The 15,130-nt window shown below is 35.6% G+C and overlaps 3 protein-coding genes and 1 non-coding gene across 4 annotated transcripts in view; 1 reads left to right on the top strand and 3 right to left on the bottom strand.

Moving 5' to 3' along the window:
• Nucleotides 1-6,058, top strand: part of LOC104777719 — a 32,846-nt gene extending 26,788 nt beyond the window's left edge. The window contains exons 51-64 of the mRNA XM_010502016.2: nt 4-401; nt 536-622; nt 1,040-1,195; nt 1,270-1,454; nt 1,758-2,297; nt 2,579-2,756; nt 2,847-2,989; nt 3,082-3,208; nt 3,634-3,855; nt 4,095-4,451; nt 4,615-4,773; nt 4,894-5,181; nt 5,331-5,537; nt 5,828-6,058. Coding sequence (XP_010500318.2) covers nt 4-401; nt 536-622; nt 1,040-1,195; nt 1,270-1,454; nt 1,758-2,297; nt 2,579-2,756; nt 2,847-2,989; nt 3,082-3,208; nt 3,634-3,855; nt 4,095-4,451; nt 4,615-4,773; nt 4,894-5,181; nt 5,331-5,471 — 2,981 coding nt within the window. The 3' untranslated portion in view covers nt 5,472-5,537; nt 5,828-6,058. The remainder of the gene's footprint in view (nt 1-3; nt 402-535; nt 623-1,039; nt 1,196-1,269; nt 1,455-1,757; nt 2,298-2,578; nt 2,757-2,846; nt 2,990-3,081; nt 3,209-3,633; nt 3,856-4,094; nt 4,452-4,614; nt 4,774-4,893; nt 5,182-5,330; nt 5,538-5,827) is intronic.
• TRNAK-CUU lies at nt 6,221-6,293 on the bottom strand. The gene has a single exon. It is a non-coding gene; the product is annotated as a tRNA-Lys (tRNA).
• On the bottom strand, nt 8,315-9,630 carry LOC104779206 (F-box protein At1g48060-like). The gene has a single exon (XM_010503582.1). It carries the CDS (start codon nt 9,500-9,502, stop codon nt 8,315-8,317), a length of 1,188 nt encoding a protein of 395 aa, XP_010501884.1. The 5' UTR covers nt 9,503-9,630.
• Nucleotides 9,848-13,627, bottom strand: LOC104777718 (ATP-dependent DNA helicase 2 subunit KU80). Its single transcript, XM_010502015.2, has 12 exons — nt 13,514-13,627; nt 13,046-13,138; nt 12,904-12,955; nt 12,544-12,675; nt 12,054-12,457; nt 11,605-11,891; nt 11,311-11,506; nt 11,020-11,226; nt 10,766-10,933; nt 10,388-10,681; nt 10,160-10,290; nt 9,848-10,060 (listed from the first exon to the last, which is right to left on the bottom strand). Exons 1-12 carry the CDS (start codon nt 13,526-13,528, stop codon nt 9,994-9,996), a joined length of 2,046 nt encoding a protein of 681 aa, XP_010500317.1. The 5' UTR covers nt 13,529-13,627; the 3' UTR covers nt 9,848-9,993.

Here is a 15,130-nt window from a genome sequence, read left to right as displayed (position 1 = left end):
CAGGGGCTGCACCAAAGACTATAAGGTTCTTTGTCCCATACTGGATTGCAAATGATTCGTATCTTCCTCTAGGCTATAGAGTAGTGGAGATTGAACCTTCAGAAAATGTGGAAGCTGGCTCTCCCTGTCTATCTAGGGCTTCCAAATCTTTTAAGAAAAATCCAGTTTTTTCGATGGAGAGGAGACAACAAAAGAAAAATGTCCGAGTGCTTGAGGTTATTGAGGATACTAGTCCAATGCCTAGTATGCTTTCTCCACAAGAATCTGCTGGCCGGAGTGGCGTTGTGCTGTTTCCGTCTCAGAAGGATTCTTATGTTTCCCCGCGAATTGGTATTGCTATTGCAGCTCGGGATTCTGATATTTACAGTACTGGAATTTCTCTTCTTGAGCTTGAGAAGAAGGTGACTAGCTAAAGCAGAAATGACTTACTTAAAACTAATGGCTGTGTTTTATTTCTTAAACAATTTCTGACTCATTTGTATATGAAAGATTTCCCTCCTAATCTCTCATTTATTAACCACAACTTCTGTTCCAGGAACGCATAGATGTAAAGGCATTCTGCAAAGACGCCTCATACTACATGCTCTCAGCAGTATTAAATATGACATCTGACAGAACAAAGGTTAGATATCACTGTCTTGAGATTTCAATTTTCTTATTGTTCTATCACATTTATGTACATTTTAACTGTCTGAGATCAAATGTGTGCTCTTGCATAGTGTTCTTGTTGGTGTTAATTTATGCTATTTGTCTGTGGAGTCCTCTACGGATTAGCTTGACATACAATACTATTTAGCCTCCGCTTAATCTCTCCTGTTTCTGTGAAAAGTATACATAGCGTTGCTATGTATTAGAAATTCGTGCTATATTATATCTAGATGATTTAGAGGCAGATCAATGCTTACTTGTAACCTTGCGTTTAGCTTTTTGTCTGGGTTAGAATATCTAGTTAAACTTGGTATTTTCTGACGCTCAGTTGACGAATTTACCATTAAATGACTATATATATATATATATATATATTTTTTTTTTTTCTCAGGTTATTCATCTCCAGCCACACACCTTATTCATCAACAGGGTGGGCATGAGCATCTGTATTCAACAGTGCGATTGTCAGACAGAAGAATGGATTAATCCTTCTGATCCTCCGAAACTCTTTGGATGGCAGTCTTCCACCCGGCTTGAGTTGCTGAAAGTATGTGAAATACCTTTATATTCTGTAACTTTTTTTAGTGATGATTAATAAGCTTACGCGATGTACATTTGTAGTTACGAGTGAAGGGATATAGATGGAGCACGCCATTCAGTGTCTTTAGCGAAGGCATAATGCGTGTCCCTGTTTCAAGAGAAGATGGGACTGATCAATTGCAGCTAAGAGTACAAGTCAGAAGCGGGACAAAGAACTCACGTTATGAAGTTATTTTCAGACCTAACTCTATCTCTGGCCCTTACAGGTAAAACATACATGCTTCAATTATCTGCCAGATGATATCTTTTGTCTGATGTCACTGTACTGTCTTTGCTAGGATTTATGTAGATGGTAATTTTTTCAACTGGTAGATCATTTTTGCACTTATGATTAATAAAATTGCTGCCACATGTGTTCCTCCGAAAACTGGAAACTTGTCCGAGGAAAAAATTGCATGAATTCATTTATGCTGATTCCAAAAGTGTATACTCTCTCGTATAATATTGTCTTTTCACTACTATATCTGACTATGTTTTGTATCCTCTAAAATGTGAATCAACTCTCCTAGGATCGAGAACCGTTCCATGTTTCTTCCTATTCGCTATCGCCAAGTGGATGGTGTCAACGAGTCTTGGCAATTTGTTCCTCCTAACGCGGCTGCTTCGTTTTATTGGGAAGATCTTGGTAGACGACATCTATTTGAACTCCTTGTTGATGGAAACGATCCTTCTAAATCAGAAAAATACGATATTGATAAGATAGGTGATCATCCACCACGAAGTGAAAATGGACCTACCAGACCCATACGAGTTACTATTTTAAAGGAGGACAAAAGGAATATTGTCAGGATCAGTGACTGGATGCCAGCAATTGAGCCTACTTCAAGCATAAGCAGAAGACTTCCAGCATCATCTCTGTCAGAATTATCTGGAAATGAGTCTCAGCAGTCTCATCTTTTAGCTTCGGAAGATTCTGAGTTTCATGTGATTGTTGAGCTTGCTGAACTTGGAATCTCTGTAATCGATCATGCTCCTGAGGAAATACTGTACATGTCAGTGCAAAACCTCTTTGTGGCATATTCAACCGGCTTGGGCTCTGGACTTAGCAGGTGAGTTTATCATTTTCTTTAGGAGTAGCTCTATTTTACAAATGTAAGATTGACACCAATTCAGCTATTCTGAAATGACCATAATGATTTTCGATGAATGTGGCTGCCGTCTCTATGCATTCAGGGGTTAGTATATCTAGGATGCAGAAAAGGATTTGCTTGAGATCTCCAACGAAAAATATTTGCTAAGATCATGAATTGCCATTCACGCTTATCAGAGTCTGTTGGCTGTTATACAAACAAGGCACACTGGGCTTTAGCTAACGCTAATTGTTTTCCAGGTTCAAACTAAGGATGCAAGGAATACAAGTTGATAACCAATTGCCATTGGCTCCAATGCCAGTTCTGTTCAGACCACAGAGAACTGGAGACAAAGCTGATTACATTCTGAAGTTTTCTGTTACTTTGCAATCAAATGCTGGTCTCGATCTCCGTGCCTACCCGTATATAGGTTTCCAAGTAAGTTTATACAGTATCCGTTTTCAACCTAAACAATTCTTTTATTGCATTTAAAATTTTTGTTCACATTGTTATGTCTCTTTGTAATAGGGACGTGAAAATACTGCCTTTCTGGTAAACATTCATGAACCTATTATCTGGCGCATTCATGAGATGATCCAGCAAGCCAACTTGAGTAGACTATCCGATTCAAAGTCGACGGCTGTATCAGTTGATCCATTCATTCAGATCGGGTATGTAAAGGGTTTTCTTTATATATATGCTGTTTACGGAATGAATATTTCATTCACAAGACTTACCTTTAGTTACACCATCCAATATGCAGAGTTCTTAACATCTCGGAAGTTAAATTTAAAGTATCCATGGCCATGTCCCCCAGTCAAAGGCCAAGGGGAGTGCTTGGATTTTGGTCATCCCTGATGACTGCTCTTGGGAATACAGAAAACATGCCAGTAAGTGTTCCAGAGTAATTCATTTGTGGGAAAACTAACCAGCAATAAGGATTTTTGTGTAGCACACGAATAGCCTATTAAGATACCAATGAACAAAAATTGGCCTACTAATGCATAGGTTGATAGAGGATAGTTCAGGGTTTTTTTTTTCCCAACACCTCTCTGGATAACTACAAGTTTCTTGTAGCTAAAGGGAAAATTAAATACCATCATTATGCACCATTTGGCCAACATTCAGTAATTGGTTTATGTCCATCAATTTGTTTTTACTTGGTAGGATCACCAATTATAGTCGGCAGGTGTGGTAGTTTTTAGAATTTGAAATGTCAGTAATTGTAGTTGTACTGCTTGCTACACTTTTATTCCAGCCTAGCTGAATGTTCATATATTTTTCTTTTTCTAATTATCTTATTATCCTCAAACAGGTACGCATAAGTGAGAGATTTAATGAGAACATATCCATGCGCCAAAGTACTATGATCAATAATGCTATTAGGAACGTAAAGAAAGATCTCCTTGGCCAGCCTCTTCAGTTGCTTTCAGGTGTTGATATTCTTGGCAATGCAAGCAGCGCACTTGGACATATGAGTCAGGGCATAGCTGCATTATCAATGGACAAAAAATTCATACAAAGTCGTCAGAGACAGGTTTCTTCCTGGCTTTGTTTTTTTCTCCTTGTGCATGTTGCTGTTTCCTGTTGATACAACATAATAAGACAAGTTTCCTTCCATCGGTTCACCTAAAATATAGAAAAATATCCTCTTAACACTCAAATGTTTCCATGGCTTCTGATACTAAACGAAAGTATGGGCTTGCACAGTTTTTCTTTCTTGCGTTACATTTGCTCCATTTACACGCTCATATGTTTCTTTTTCACATTTGGTAGGAGAACAAAGGTGTTGAGGACTTTGGCGATATTATCAGAGAAGGAGGTGGAGCTTTTGCGAAAGGCCTGTTTAGAGGAGTCACAGGCATATTGACGAAGCCTCTTGAAGGTGCAAAGTCTTCAGGTGTCGAAGGCTTTGTCTCTGGTTTTGGGAAAGGAATCATTGGTGCTGCTGCCCAACCTGTGAGCGGAGTTCTGGATCTTCTGTCAAAGACCACCGAAGGTGCAAATGCCATGAGGATGAAGATAGCAGCTGCCATAACTTCAGATGAACAACTGCTTCGTCGGAGACTTCCAAGAGCTGTTGGTGCTGATAGCTTACTTCGTCCTTACAATGAATACAGAGCACAGGGACAGGTACAAGTCTTGCTCATAAATCTGTTTAAACATGTATTACTTGCACTAGTCGTTTCTCTTTCAGTTAGCTGATGAGGAATGGATATATTGGTGCTGATAATATATTGGTTTGTAACTGATTATTCTTTGGCAAATTCAATTCTCTAATATTTTGTGTTTGCAGGTCATATTGCAGTTGGCAGAATCTGGATCATTCCTGGGGCAGGTTGATCTGTTTAAAGTACGTGGGAAGTTTGCACTAACAGATGCCTATGAAAGTCATTTCATTCTACCAAAGGGAAAAGTTCTGATGATCACACATAGAAGAGTGATATTGCTACAAGTGAGTTAGACAATACCTCCTTTCTCTCTATATACGCATAAGGTTTAACTGGTATAGTGTTTGTCTTCTGTATCTATCCAAGAAATACTCTTGACAGTTGCGAACTTTTAATGTTTCTAGCAACCCTCCAACATAATGGGTCAAAGGAAATTTATCCCGGCCAAAGATGCGTGTTCTATACAGTGGGACATTCTATGGAATGATCTGGGAACCATGGAGCTGACTGACGGGAAAAAAGACCAACCTAACTCTCCACCCTCGCGGCTTATTCTTTATCTGAAAGCAAAGCCATATGATTCGAAGGAACAAGTCCGTGTTGTAAAGTGCAGCCCCAACACCAAACAGGCCTTTGATGTTTACTCAGCCATCGATCAAGCCATTAACTTGTACGGGGAGGATGCTTTAAAGGTGAGAAGAGCTTTTTTTCACTTTTAACTACGATAACGCCATTCCTTTTAGTAATTGACATGTTATTAGTGATATTACAGCGACAGAAATGATAATGCCAAAGAAGGAACCAAATTAAGATTATGTTTTAATTATTGTATTCGTTTTAGGGAATGGTGAAAAACAAAGTGACAAGGCCATATTCCCCAATGTCTGAGAGTTCTTGGGCTGAAGGGGCATCTCAACAAATGCCAGCTTCAGTTACACCATATTCAACCTTTGGCACAAGCCCTTCTTCAAGCTCAAGTTAAAGCTCGTAGAAGCTGTCAGAATCTTTGAGCTCTCTCACCTTCCAATCTCCCCTTCTGGCCTCCCCGGTAAAGACGTTTTCCTCTTCTCCATTTGCTTGAACAATGCTTTGTTTCTTTATTTCTTTTAGCTTATAACCAACTGCAATTTGTATCTAAACGCAACTGGTTAACGTTTAATGGCACGTTGGTGTTTTGCATTCTCTTGACCATAACAAAAACACAAATATCAGTTATTGTTTTGGTACAAGCTCTAGTTTCATGGTTTAGCATCTAGCGTTTGCTTTCGAATGTCATTACGAAAAATCGGGAGTGGTAGCATTTGCGCTGATATCTAATGGACATGCTTTTGTTCTCAGGTGGGCGAGATGAAAAACACAGCTTTGGCGGAAAAAGGACATTTCATTTTGTTCAGATTTTTCTGGTGTAGGATTTTGGTAATCATATCGTAGAAAATATTTAAGTGTGTATATATGATAAACGTCTGCAGATCTGTGCTGGTACTGTACAGACTTGTCCAACACTAGACTCGTGTATCACATCAGATGTATACGGGGCTTACCTTATATAATTTTATTTATTTTTTTACATATATTTCCCAAATAATATAGTTTTGGACGCCAACCAATGCATAACTATTATACTCGCAGAATCTGAAGGTTATTGATTACAATCATAACGTCCATTTTTATCTTTTAATGGTATTCGGACGAATAGTGAAAGTTTGAAAAAAAGTCAAAAAGCACACACAACGCCCACCGTGGGGCTCGAACCCACGACCACAAGGTTAAGAGCCTTGCGCTCTACCAACTGAGCTAGACGGGCTAGCTGTTTGTGATGTGGTTTAGATTCTTAAGGAGATAAACACAAATATTAGTTTTCCTTAAAATTTAGTGACATTCCTTGCAATTTTCTAAAAGGGCAAGATTATTGGTGGGTTCTTATAAGAGGGTTGTTAAACATTTGATTATTTTATGAATTAATTGTGTATTGTTTTGAATTTAAGAATCCATGATTTCTTAGTTAAAATTTTCTCCTCTAATAGTAGGTTCTAATTTTGGGTCTCTTATTTTTTAAAATATTGTTTTTTAAATTTATAAATTGTAAATAGAATAGAAGTGGTATAAATGTGTAAACATTTAAGATTTTATAAAAATAGAAAATATTGCATTTGATTAATTTTTAAACATAGAAAACATAATAAAAACAATAATACATATTACAATAGAAGTGCAATTCATAAATGAAGAAAATGATAAATTTTAATACTGATTTGCTCCAAATTTTGCCCAAATACTCTCAACCAAATTTTCCCATTTTCTATTTTTTTGTTCAACCAATACAATGCTGACACGTATCGGCTCTTAGATCACAAATGGGTATACTATATAAGGCCATCTGCAATGGCAGAACAGTTGGGCTGTTATTAGCCTAATAAATGGATAAATTTATTGAACATTGTGTTTAGAACACATTTTTGGTCTTAAATAAGAACAGATTTTAGGAGTGTTCTTTGTCTACGTGGCATGACGAGAATGGTTGAGATTTTTTTCAATCGAGATAATTTTCATTTCTCTTTCTCTTCCAAAAATGTTTGTGTGCTTTAATAAATTAAGTAATATGTTTGTTTGTTTTTTTTTCTTTTATTTATTTAAATTTTTTTTTTTCATAAATATTTGGTATTGTATTTTGAATTTTAGTATAAGTTTTTTAAGTTTGCAATTTAAATGTTATTTTTTAAAGTTTTTATAATTGTAATATGTTTAATATTATTATATTATTAAATCTTATGATCTTAAACATGTTCTTCCAATAACCAACTTCTTAACAAAAGATCTAAACTACTGATTTTACATTATTTTCATAATATTTTTATTCTAAGAACACCCAAAACTGTTTCCCCATTGCAGATGCCCTAAGGGAAGTTCTTAGATTTTTTCTTTTGTTCTTATTTTTTTGGATCTAAAATGCTAAAAACTACCGTATGAACCTGCCAATGGGGAAGGAAGGTCTAAGGATTATACTCTAAAGCACTGTGTATAAAATAATTCCAATAAAAAAAGAGTATTTCAAAATCCATGTTTAAATCTTTTACAAATATAATATTCTTGTAATGTTATTAAAATACCGCATTAATAATTGTAAAACCATTGTCCTTGTTGAAGCTTATAAAACGATACAACAAATCAAGCAGGTTACACAACACACACGTCCTAAGAAAACAAGAGAGAAAGGTGAACTTAAGATCGATCAATGGAGAAAAAGGTTTTGTACGGTTTGGTTGTAATGCTCATGTACTTGGTGGGTGTGGCTTTAGTCAAGGTATAAATAACCATCTCAAACATTAATACATATAGATATTAGAGTTAAATTACTACTACTAATGAATTTATATCTCTTTGTTTGATGCATCATTGATTATATTCGATGTGTACGTAGGGGAAGTGAAATTGTTGAGTAACGACGAAGTTGAATGGCAACTTCTTCTGACCACGACTCAAGTTCCAATAGTGGTTACGGTAACGTCCTCGTTGTGCGGTGAACCATGCGCTACCATGGACAGTAGCCTGCTTGACGCGGCTGAATTCTATCGTTACCAAATTACATTACGTAAAGCCGATGTTTTGAAGAATTCATTCTTTGCAAGACTTTACAATATAGCCAAAGTCCTGATCATCATAGTCTTCAAAAGTGGAAAAGAGATAAGTCGTTTACAAAATGATATATCTTGGGGTTTCAATTAAAAGAGAAGTCTAGATTGCAAAGACTAAATACATAATTAAAAGACTTAAAACAAATAAAATCAAAAGTTGCATAATAAGAAGAAATTAACCCAAGACAAAGAATCACAGAGACATGAGGGTTTCAATGTGATTTGGTGAATATTGGACTCCACGGAAAGCTTTGTCAGCTCCAAGTCCATTGCGTTGTCTAAACTCTTTATCTGCAACTCCTTTGTATTTGACTCTTCTAAACGTCTCCCTCACTGGATCGATATATACAACATCAAAAGACTCGAACACCGTGTTCGGTACGTAAATCAGTTCACCATCATTAGTGGTACCTATAAGCTTGAAGTTGTTCTCCGCACCACGATCATAGTGAGAAATAGGTAAAAAGCTATGACTCGACCATTCACTCTTCTCTGCATCCTCTAATACCCACATAAGAAGACTATTCTCATAGGAATGACAACCAAGATAAGCTAACTTCCCTTTATAAGATACCATCATCGTAGGCTCAAACCCACCTCTCCATGGTAATGTTATCGTATGAAACTTTTCAGATTTTACATCAAAGCTCATTATAATCTTATTAGGACCAATCTCAGCTCGATAGTATAAAACACCGTCGATGCATCTGCATGGTCCGTAATTGTCTTTGCGGATGCCACGGCAAGGGCGATGTTTGTAGTTGTTTTTGACTGTTCTCCATGATTTTTCACCTGATTCCACTGTTAAAACCCTACACTCATCAGATACTCTATCAGACTGCATGGACACAAGTTTGTGTTTACCTTCGACTGGATCGTACCCTAAAAAGATTGTCAAAGTCTCCCAGCTCTTGTCCGGTTTAGGTAAAGGCAAAAAGTTTCTCATAGTAGGGTTCCAAAGTATAGGTTTTGTCCCTCTCTGAAAGCAGATCAAACCGTGGACAGACTCAGTTTTGATGGTGAAGCAAACACTTTTTGGATAGGTTGTATAGTAACTATCAAGAATCTGAGAAGAGGAATACGAATAAGACTCTTTCGGAATCCGATTGTTTTGAGGGTGAGGGATCGTGACAACGAAGAACCTGTTATCTTCTTTGAAGAAGAACAAAAGATTAGGTCGAGTCTCGAACGAGTTGGTGAAATACGGTGCGGTGGTGATTGATGACCAAAGCTTCGATACAGAACGAAACCTCGCGACAGACTTCGCAGGAAGCCGTAAGAATATCTCCGAGGTTACATCGACAGGTATGAACGACGGCGATGAAGTTTTACGTCTTTTTCTCGGCGTATCTTCGTTCTTCTCTTCTTCTCTTTGCTCCATCTTTTTGATCGAAACCCTAATTCGTTACTTCTTTCTTCTCTGTTATAAAGTATCTGATCTGATCTCTCACGACTTATTTTGCTTACCTTCAGATATATATAGGTAATAGGTATGTATGTATTACTGTAGGATTTACTGTATGTATCCGTATTGTAATAGGAGATGAAATTATTATAACTATTTTTCAAATAATATATATAAAGGTTTAACTATGAACTATCTCATGCGTATCTGTCAATTTGTTTTGGTTTTTGAGATTAGTTTTTCTATTTAGTTAAGGAAATAAGTTTAAAATTCCTATTTTTCAATAGAATTCCGTTTCTGAAACTAATTATGGATGGATAGTAAATAAACTAGTAAACAAATTTGCCTGAGTTAATGATATCAAAAGATTTGCCTGAGTTCTTTAAACAGGAAAAAGTCAGAGATAAACCGGCGCCGTTTTGGATAATCTACAAAACAGATCAGTGTTAGTTGTAGTGAAGACTTTGTTAGCTCTCCAGCATTGGCTCTTGTTTAACGGTGAAATAATCATCAGCGTTCTCGTCTACCACATCACTGCTCAAAAGCAAATGACCAACAAAACATTCATCAGCCCAGTTTAGTCATTAAACACATTTATCCAAATTTGAAGATTGTGTGTCTATGAAAAAAAACCTGTCTGGCGCTTCGGATTTGGGAATCAATGTGATCTTCTTTGACGTGAAATGTTTGAGAAAATGCGATAGTTTTCTTTCTTGGCATAACTCGAATAGATGGTTCAAGAACTCGTTGAATTGCTTTGGTTCCTGCTCACATATGTAAAGAAGACTACATGAAAAAACAGAACTTGAAAAAGGTTTTCAGAGCAAATAAACAAGTTGGGATAGAGAAAAGATATGACACCTGCTCCAAGACGCAGCCTTTACGAAGAGCGAGTACGCATTCCAATGCTTTGTCACCCTCATCAGTACAATTTTCGACGAGCTTCACTATTCGTTTTTTCATTTGTGTTATTGCTTTAATGGCCCAATCATGGTTATCTCTGCGGGATATCATGGCTTCAAAATCTTGGATTGGGTTTGCATCTCCGACTATATCAATTTTGTGCTTATTGGCATCATAAGTAATCATGCGATTGTCTTCATCATCTGAACCCGATGGTTTATCCCGTAACAATCTCTTAGAAGCCTTCTTCAACTGCAATGAAAGCCATGTTAAAGAAATAAGAATGAGAACACTCAAGCTCCTTTCTGAAAGTTGATGATTCAGGAAAACACACACCTTCGGATTCTCCTTGACTTCAAAACTTCCACGAAAGGCATCCATTATGGATTTATTGTTGGAAGAGAGTTCAGGATCCTGCTCCATAATTCTCTTGAATGTTTCATCCATTGGAGGTAAAGCAGCATCCGTTGATTTTGATTTCAGCTCAAGGTATTCATAAAAACGCTGATAAAATATTTCATCAATATGAGGTGAAAAAATTTAACTGCAACAATTATGCATAGTCAAAAGCATAACAAAACTAGAATTACCTGCAAAACCGGGTTAGGAGTAAGATCAGGCAGTAGTACTTCCTCTTTAGCAGAAGGTGCAAGGTCAAGCATCTTAACCAAATTATCTGCTACTGCTTGCTGTTGTTCATCTGGCTTCCATGATGAGGGAAGTTTGTTGAAAGAAGGAAATGGAAACTCGCGGACATCCTCGGCGAAAGGTAGCACATTAAAGTAAAATGAATCAGGCTGCAAAAAAGGTAACCATGATCATTAAAATAGTCAGATTCAAATAGAAGTATTCCTCTGAGCAGTGAAAACTATTAAACTTACGGTGTCTTCTCTTTCAGAAACATTTGGAGTCAGGACGCCAACAACCACATTGTCTTGTCCATTTCTCCAGACACAACGTACAATTGCTACCTTGTTTGTTTCCTTCATTTCTCTTGCAATGGCTGAGACGGCAAGAACAGATTTTTCTTTGCTCGGGTCAGGAACAACTATATTCACGTCTTTCATGTAATAATGTCTTCATTGACATGCGGATAAAAACATAAAACAACTTTCTCTCAAACTTTGAACAATTAAGAGTTTACAGGCAAACACAGATATATGTGTTATGCTTACCGCAGTATGTTTGATGCCTCAGTAAATCCCAGAAGCTTCATGCCTTTGTCAGTTTTAAACTTGAGTGTTTCTATCTCATCTGGTGATATAGGAATAACTTGAGGTCCATAGCGAAAGCCCTTGACCCTTTCTTCTGGAGCAATAACCTGAGTAGATTCTGCAGTAACTTTGTAATCATAATCAATTTTCACTTCATGTTTCGCAAACTTGTCAGTTGGAGGCGCTTTGTCAGAATACAATTGTAGAGTGGAGAGTCTCTCCTCAGCCACTTTCTTATAAACCCACACCTACAAATTCAGATTCTTATTCTCAGAGAAATTCATGAACAATTATATAAACTTGAATGAACTTGAGTACTGAATAAGACCAAAGAACAGCAAGTTGGATGATATCTATAAACACTGCACAACAAGTCAACAAGCAAAAGAAACAACAACAAAAAACGTTACCTTAATCTTCATTGTTGGGTTAATTTCAAGGTCACCCCTGAACAAAGTAACTGGAGCAACCCTTCTTGTCTTTAAGGAACCTAGCAGTGAGAGTGGACTCTCAACATTCACTGTTTTTGCAATGGCGTTGCTGGAGAACAAATTCAACAAATGATCATTCTCCTCAATCACTTTCTCATGAGCATCACCAATTAAATTGGACCTCATGACAATGCTTTCCATCTTTATACCCTCTGCAGCCATTTTCGTAGCGATAGTGCTGACTTGATCATCTTTAGTCCCTTCAAATGGATCTTTGGTAGGACAAGCAGCATTCGTGATGAGACACATCCGCTTTTTCCCCTTTTGCCCAGCACTATACATCTTTATAAGCATATCCATCTCAACAATCACAGCATCAAGAACTAAAGCCAGTCAAAGAACCAATGAAAATAACCGAAATGAAAACGGCAAAACAGCAAATTTAGCAGTAAACTAGCAAGCAGGATACAGTCGCCAGCTACGGTTCCTCGAGGGAGCTGCTTTACATGCTCAGCCACGACTTCATCAACAACTCTAATATTCCTTAAAACTGTAACATGCTCATATCCACCTATTTCCCTAGCAAGCTCGTTTCCGGTTTCTGCAGAGGTCACATGAAACATTATTTTCAAAGTCGTCAATTATAAGCCTAGAAAGAGCCATATCAACCATTCTGCTACTAAAGAGCATAGATAACTAATTCACTACTCAAAATCAAACATTTGAGGTATCAAACTACATGCCTCAGGAAAGAAAAGAGCATGGATAATACAACTTGTGGATAAAAAGATTATACCAGTAAGAAGAAGAAGAAGAAACAGAGAGAGACCTTCAGTTCCAAATACAACAATTCCAACTTCATCATACTTGTTGTAAATCAACTGCAACCAAAACAAAGACCAAAAACAAATATGAAAAATCGAAAAGAAGAAGGCTGAAACTGAGAAGAAAAGAAGAAATATATCCAATACCTTCTTTTGAAGTAGCAAAGAACATGCCTTTTCAACATCAGGGAGAACACTATGCATCGCTGGACCAACATCGATCAACAAAACTAACCCTTCCTGCTTCGAAGAACACATGGAATCAGTATAATTCCCGAATAAGAATATTCAAATCAAACCCAAGAGATCACTTCAAGAGCAGTTCATATAATGAATAAACGAGATATCTACAGTAAACAAGAAGAACACTAGGCAAATGTTTAAATGGTAATTGTCAAGGTACAAAATGCATAAAACGAAATCAAAGTCAAGTAAACTAGCAATACCAGAAAAAAACATGAATGGAACTAAGCGGAAAACAAAATAATAATAATAACATCAATGGAAACAAACAGATAACATGAAATTATTCATGAATTGATTTCTGAAGAAACCTTAGTCAAAATTTACGAAGTTTGAAATGTTAAGAAAGTAAAAGAATCGACCAAGTTATACCCGATTTCGAGCCATTGACTACACAACTTGTACTGGAAGACGAAAGTGAAGACGAAGGTCGAAGAAGAAGGAGACGAAAGATGATAAATTGGAGAAGACGATGGATCTCTCTCCCATTCTTTTTGACCGACTGATTCTTAAAATGATATTGGCCCATTGGGCTTAAATATACAAGACGTCCATAAAACCTAATTTTATTTTACATTTAATTTTTGTTTCTTTTATAGAAAACTAAAATTTGTATCCGCGCACGCGCTAGATTTTAATTTAAAATATTTCTTATCAAGAGAAATTTTTGAACTCAAATATAATCATTCTAACTTTTGAGAATAAATATATAACTTACTTTATTCAGTGATATACAACATATATATTTTTTAAGATAATATTTCTTTGTTACATCTATTTACGATTTTACGTGGGATTTTAGTTAAATTTTTTATCAATAAGAATCAATGAATATGAATATAATTTGAAGATTAAAAGATAAATCTATATAAATACCGTACTTATTTTACTAATCTATACATAACATATATTGTCTAGTGTCGCAATAATATTGTAGACAATAAAAGAATTCATTCCATATTCATATCCCATGAAAACATAATTTTAAAAGTTCTATCGTCAATGTCGATCGTTCACCTAATTATAGACACCATTTAAACATATCGATATCCTACATTAAATGCGAATATACAAAGTTTCATGAACAGTTTTACTGCTATGTCGCTACAGTGAGGTTGTCCAAATGCATCATCTGCCATAATAGAATTTCAGACTAAGTCAAGAATGCTTAAACGATGAAACATTTAAACCCCAAAATGAATATCGATTCACTAATCCAAGCTACATATTTTTCTAAAATCCCATATGTTATTTGCAGATGTTAATTTTGTGATGCAACCCCAGCTTCGTCTTCTAAAAAAAACCATAGTATACTTTAAATATGTTGTTTTTTGCCAATGTTTAGGGTTAAAAGCATTTGATAATAAAAGCATTTGATAATATATATATATATATATGTTATATTTGTTTTATATGTTTTATATCATGTTATAATATTGTAGCTACAGTTGATAATATACCTTATGAGATATGCTACACAAATCACATGCATATCATTTTATCTATAGTTCGTGACAATTGATTTTTTTTTAGATAGATTAGTTTTTCAAAATTCTTTTTCATAGTTTTCCAAAAAAAAGTATGCCCCTTATAGTGTATTTGTTTTAGATCAAAACTTTTAAGTTAAGTTAAGTTAAGTAATTAGTCCTTTTTTTTATAGTAAAATTTAATAATAAATCTTTATGGACCATAAATTATGGTATATGTTTCTTAGAAACTAATGTTTCACTTCAATTTTATTTTCATGTATAGATTTTTATAAATACAATTACATAACTTGTTTTTTTTACTTCACCATGCATTAAAATCTTACTTACATTTTAAAACTCATCAACCCATTCCAAATTTTGGAATATAATAATTTTTTGGTTATAATTTTAATATTAACATTATTACTTAAAGAAATTTATAGTATTATTTTTACTATTTTAAAATTTTCATTTAATTTACTTAATTCATTTTAGATAGTTATTATTTTTAATATTTACT

This window comes from Camelina sativa, chromosome 3 (assembly GCF_000633955.1).
Source record: "Camelina sativa cultivar DH55 chromosome 3, Cs, whole genome shotgun sequence".
NCBI lineage: Eukaryota > Viridiplantae > Streptophyta > Magnoliopsida > Brassicales > Brassicaceae > Camelina > Camelina sativa.
This window is presented reverse-complemented; position numbering and strand designations above follow the sequence as displayed.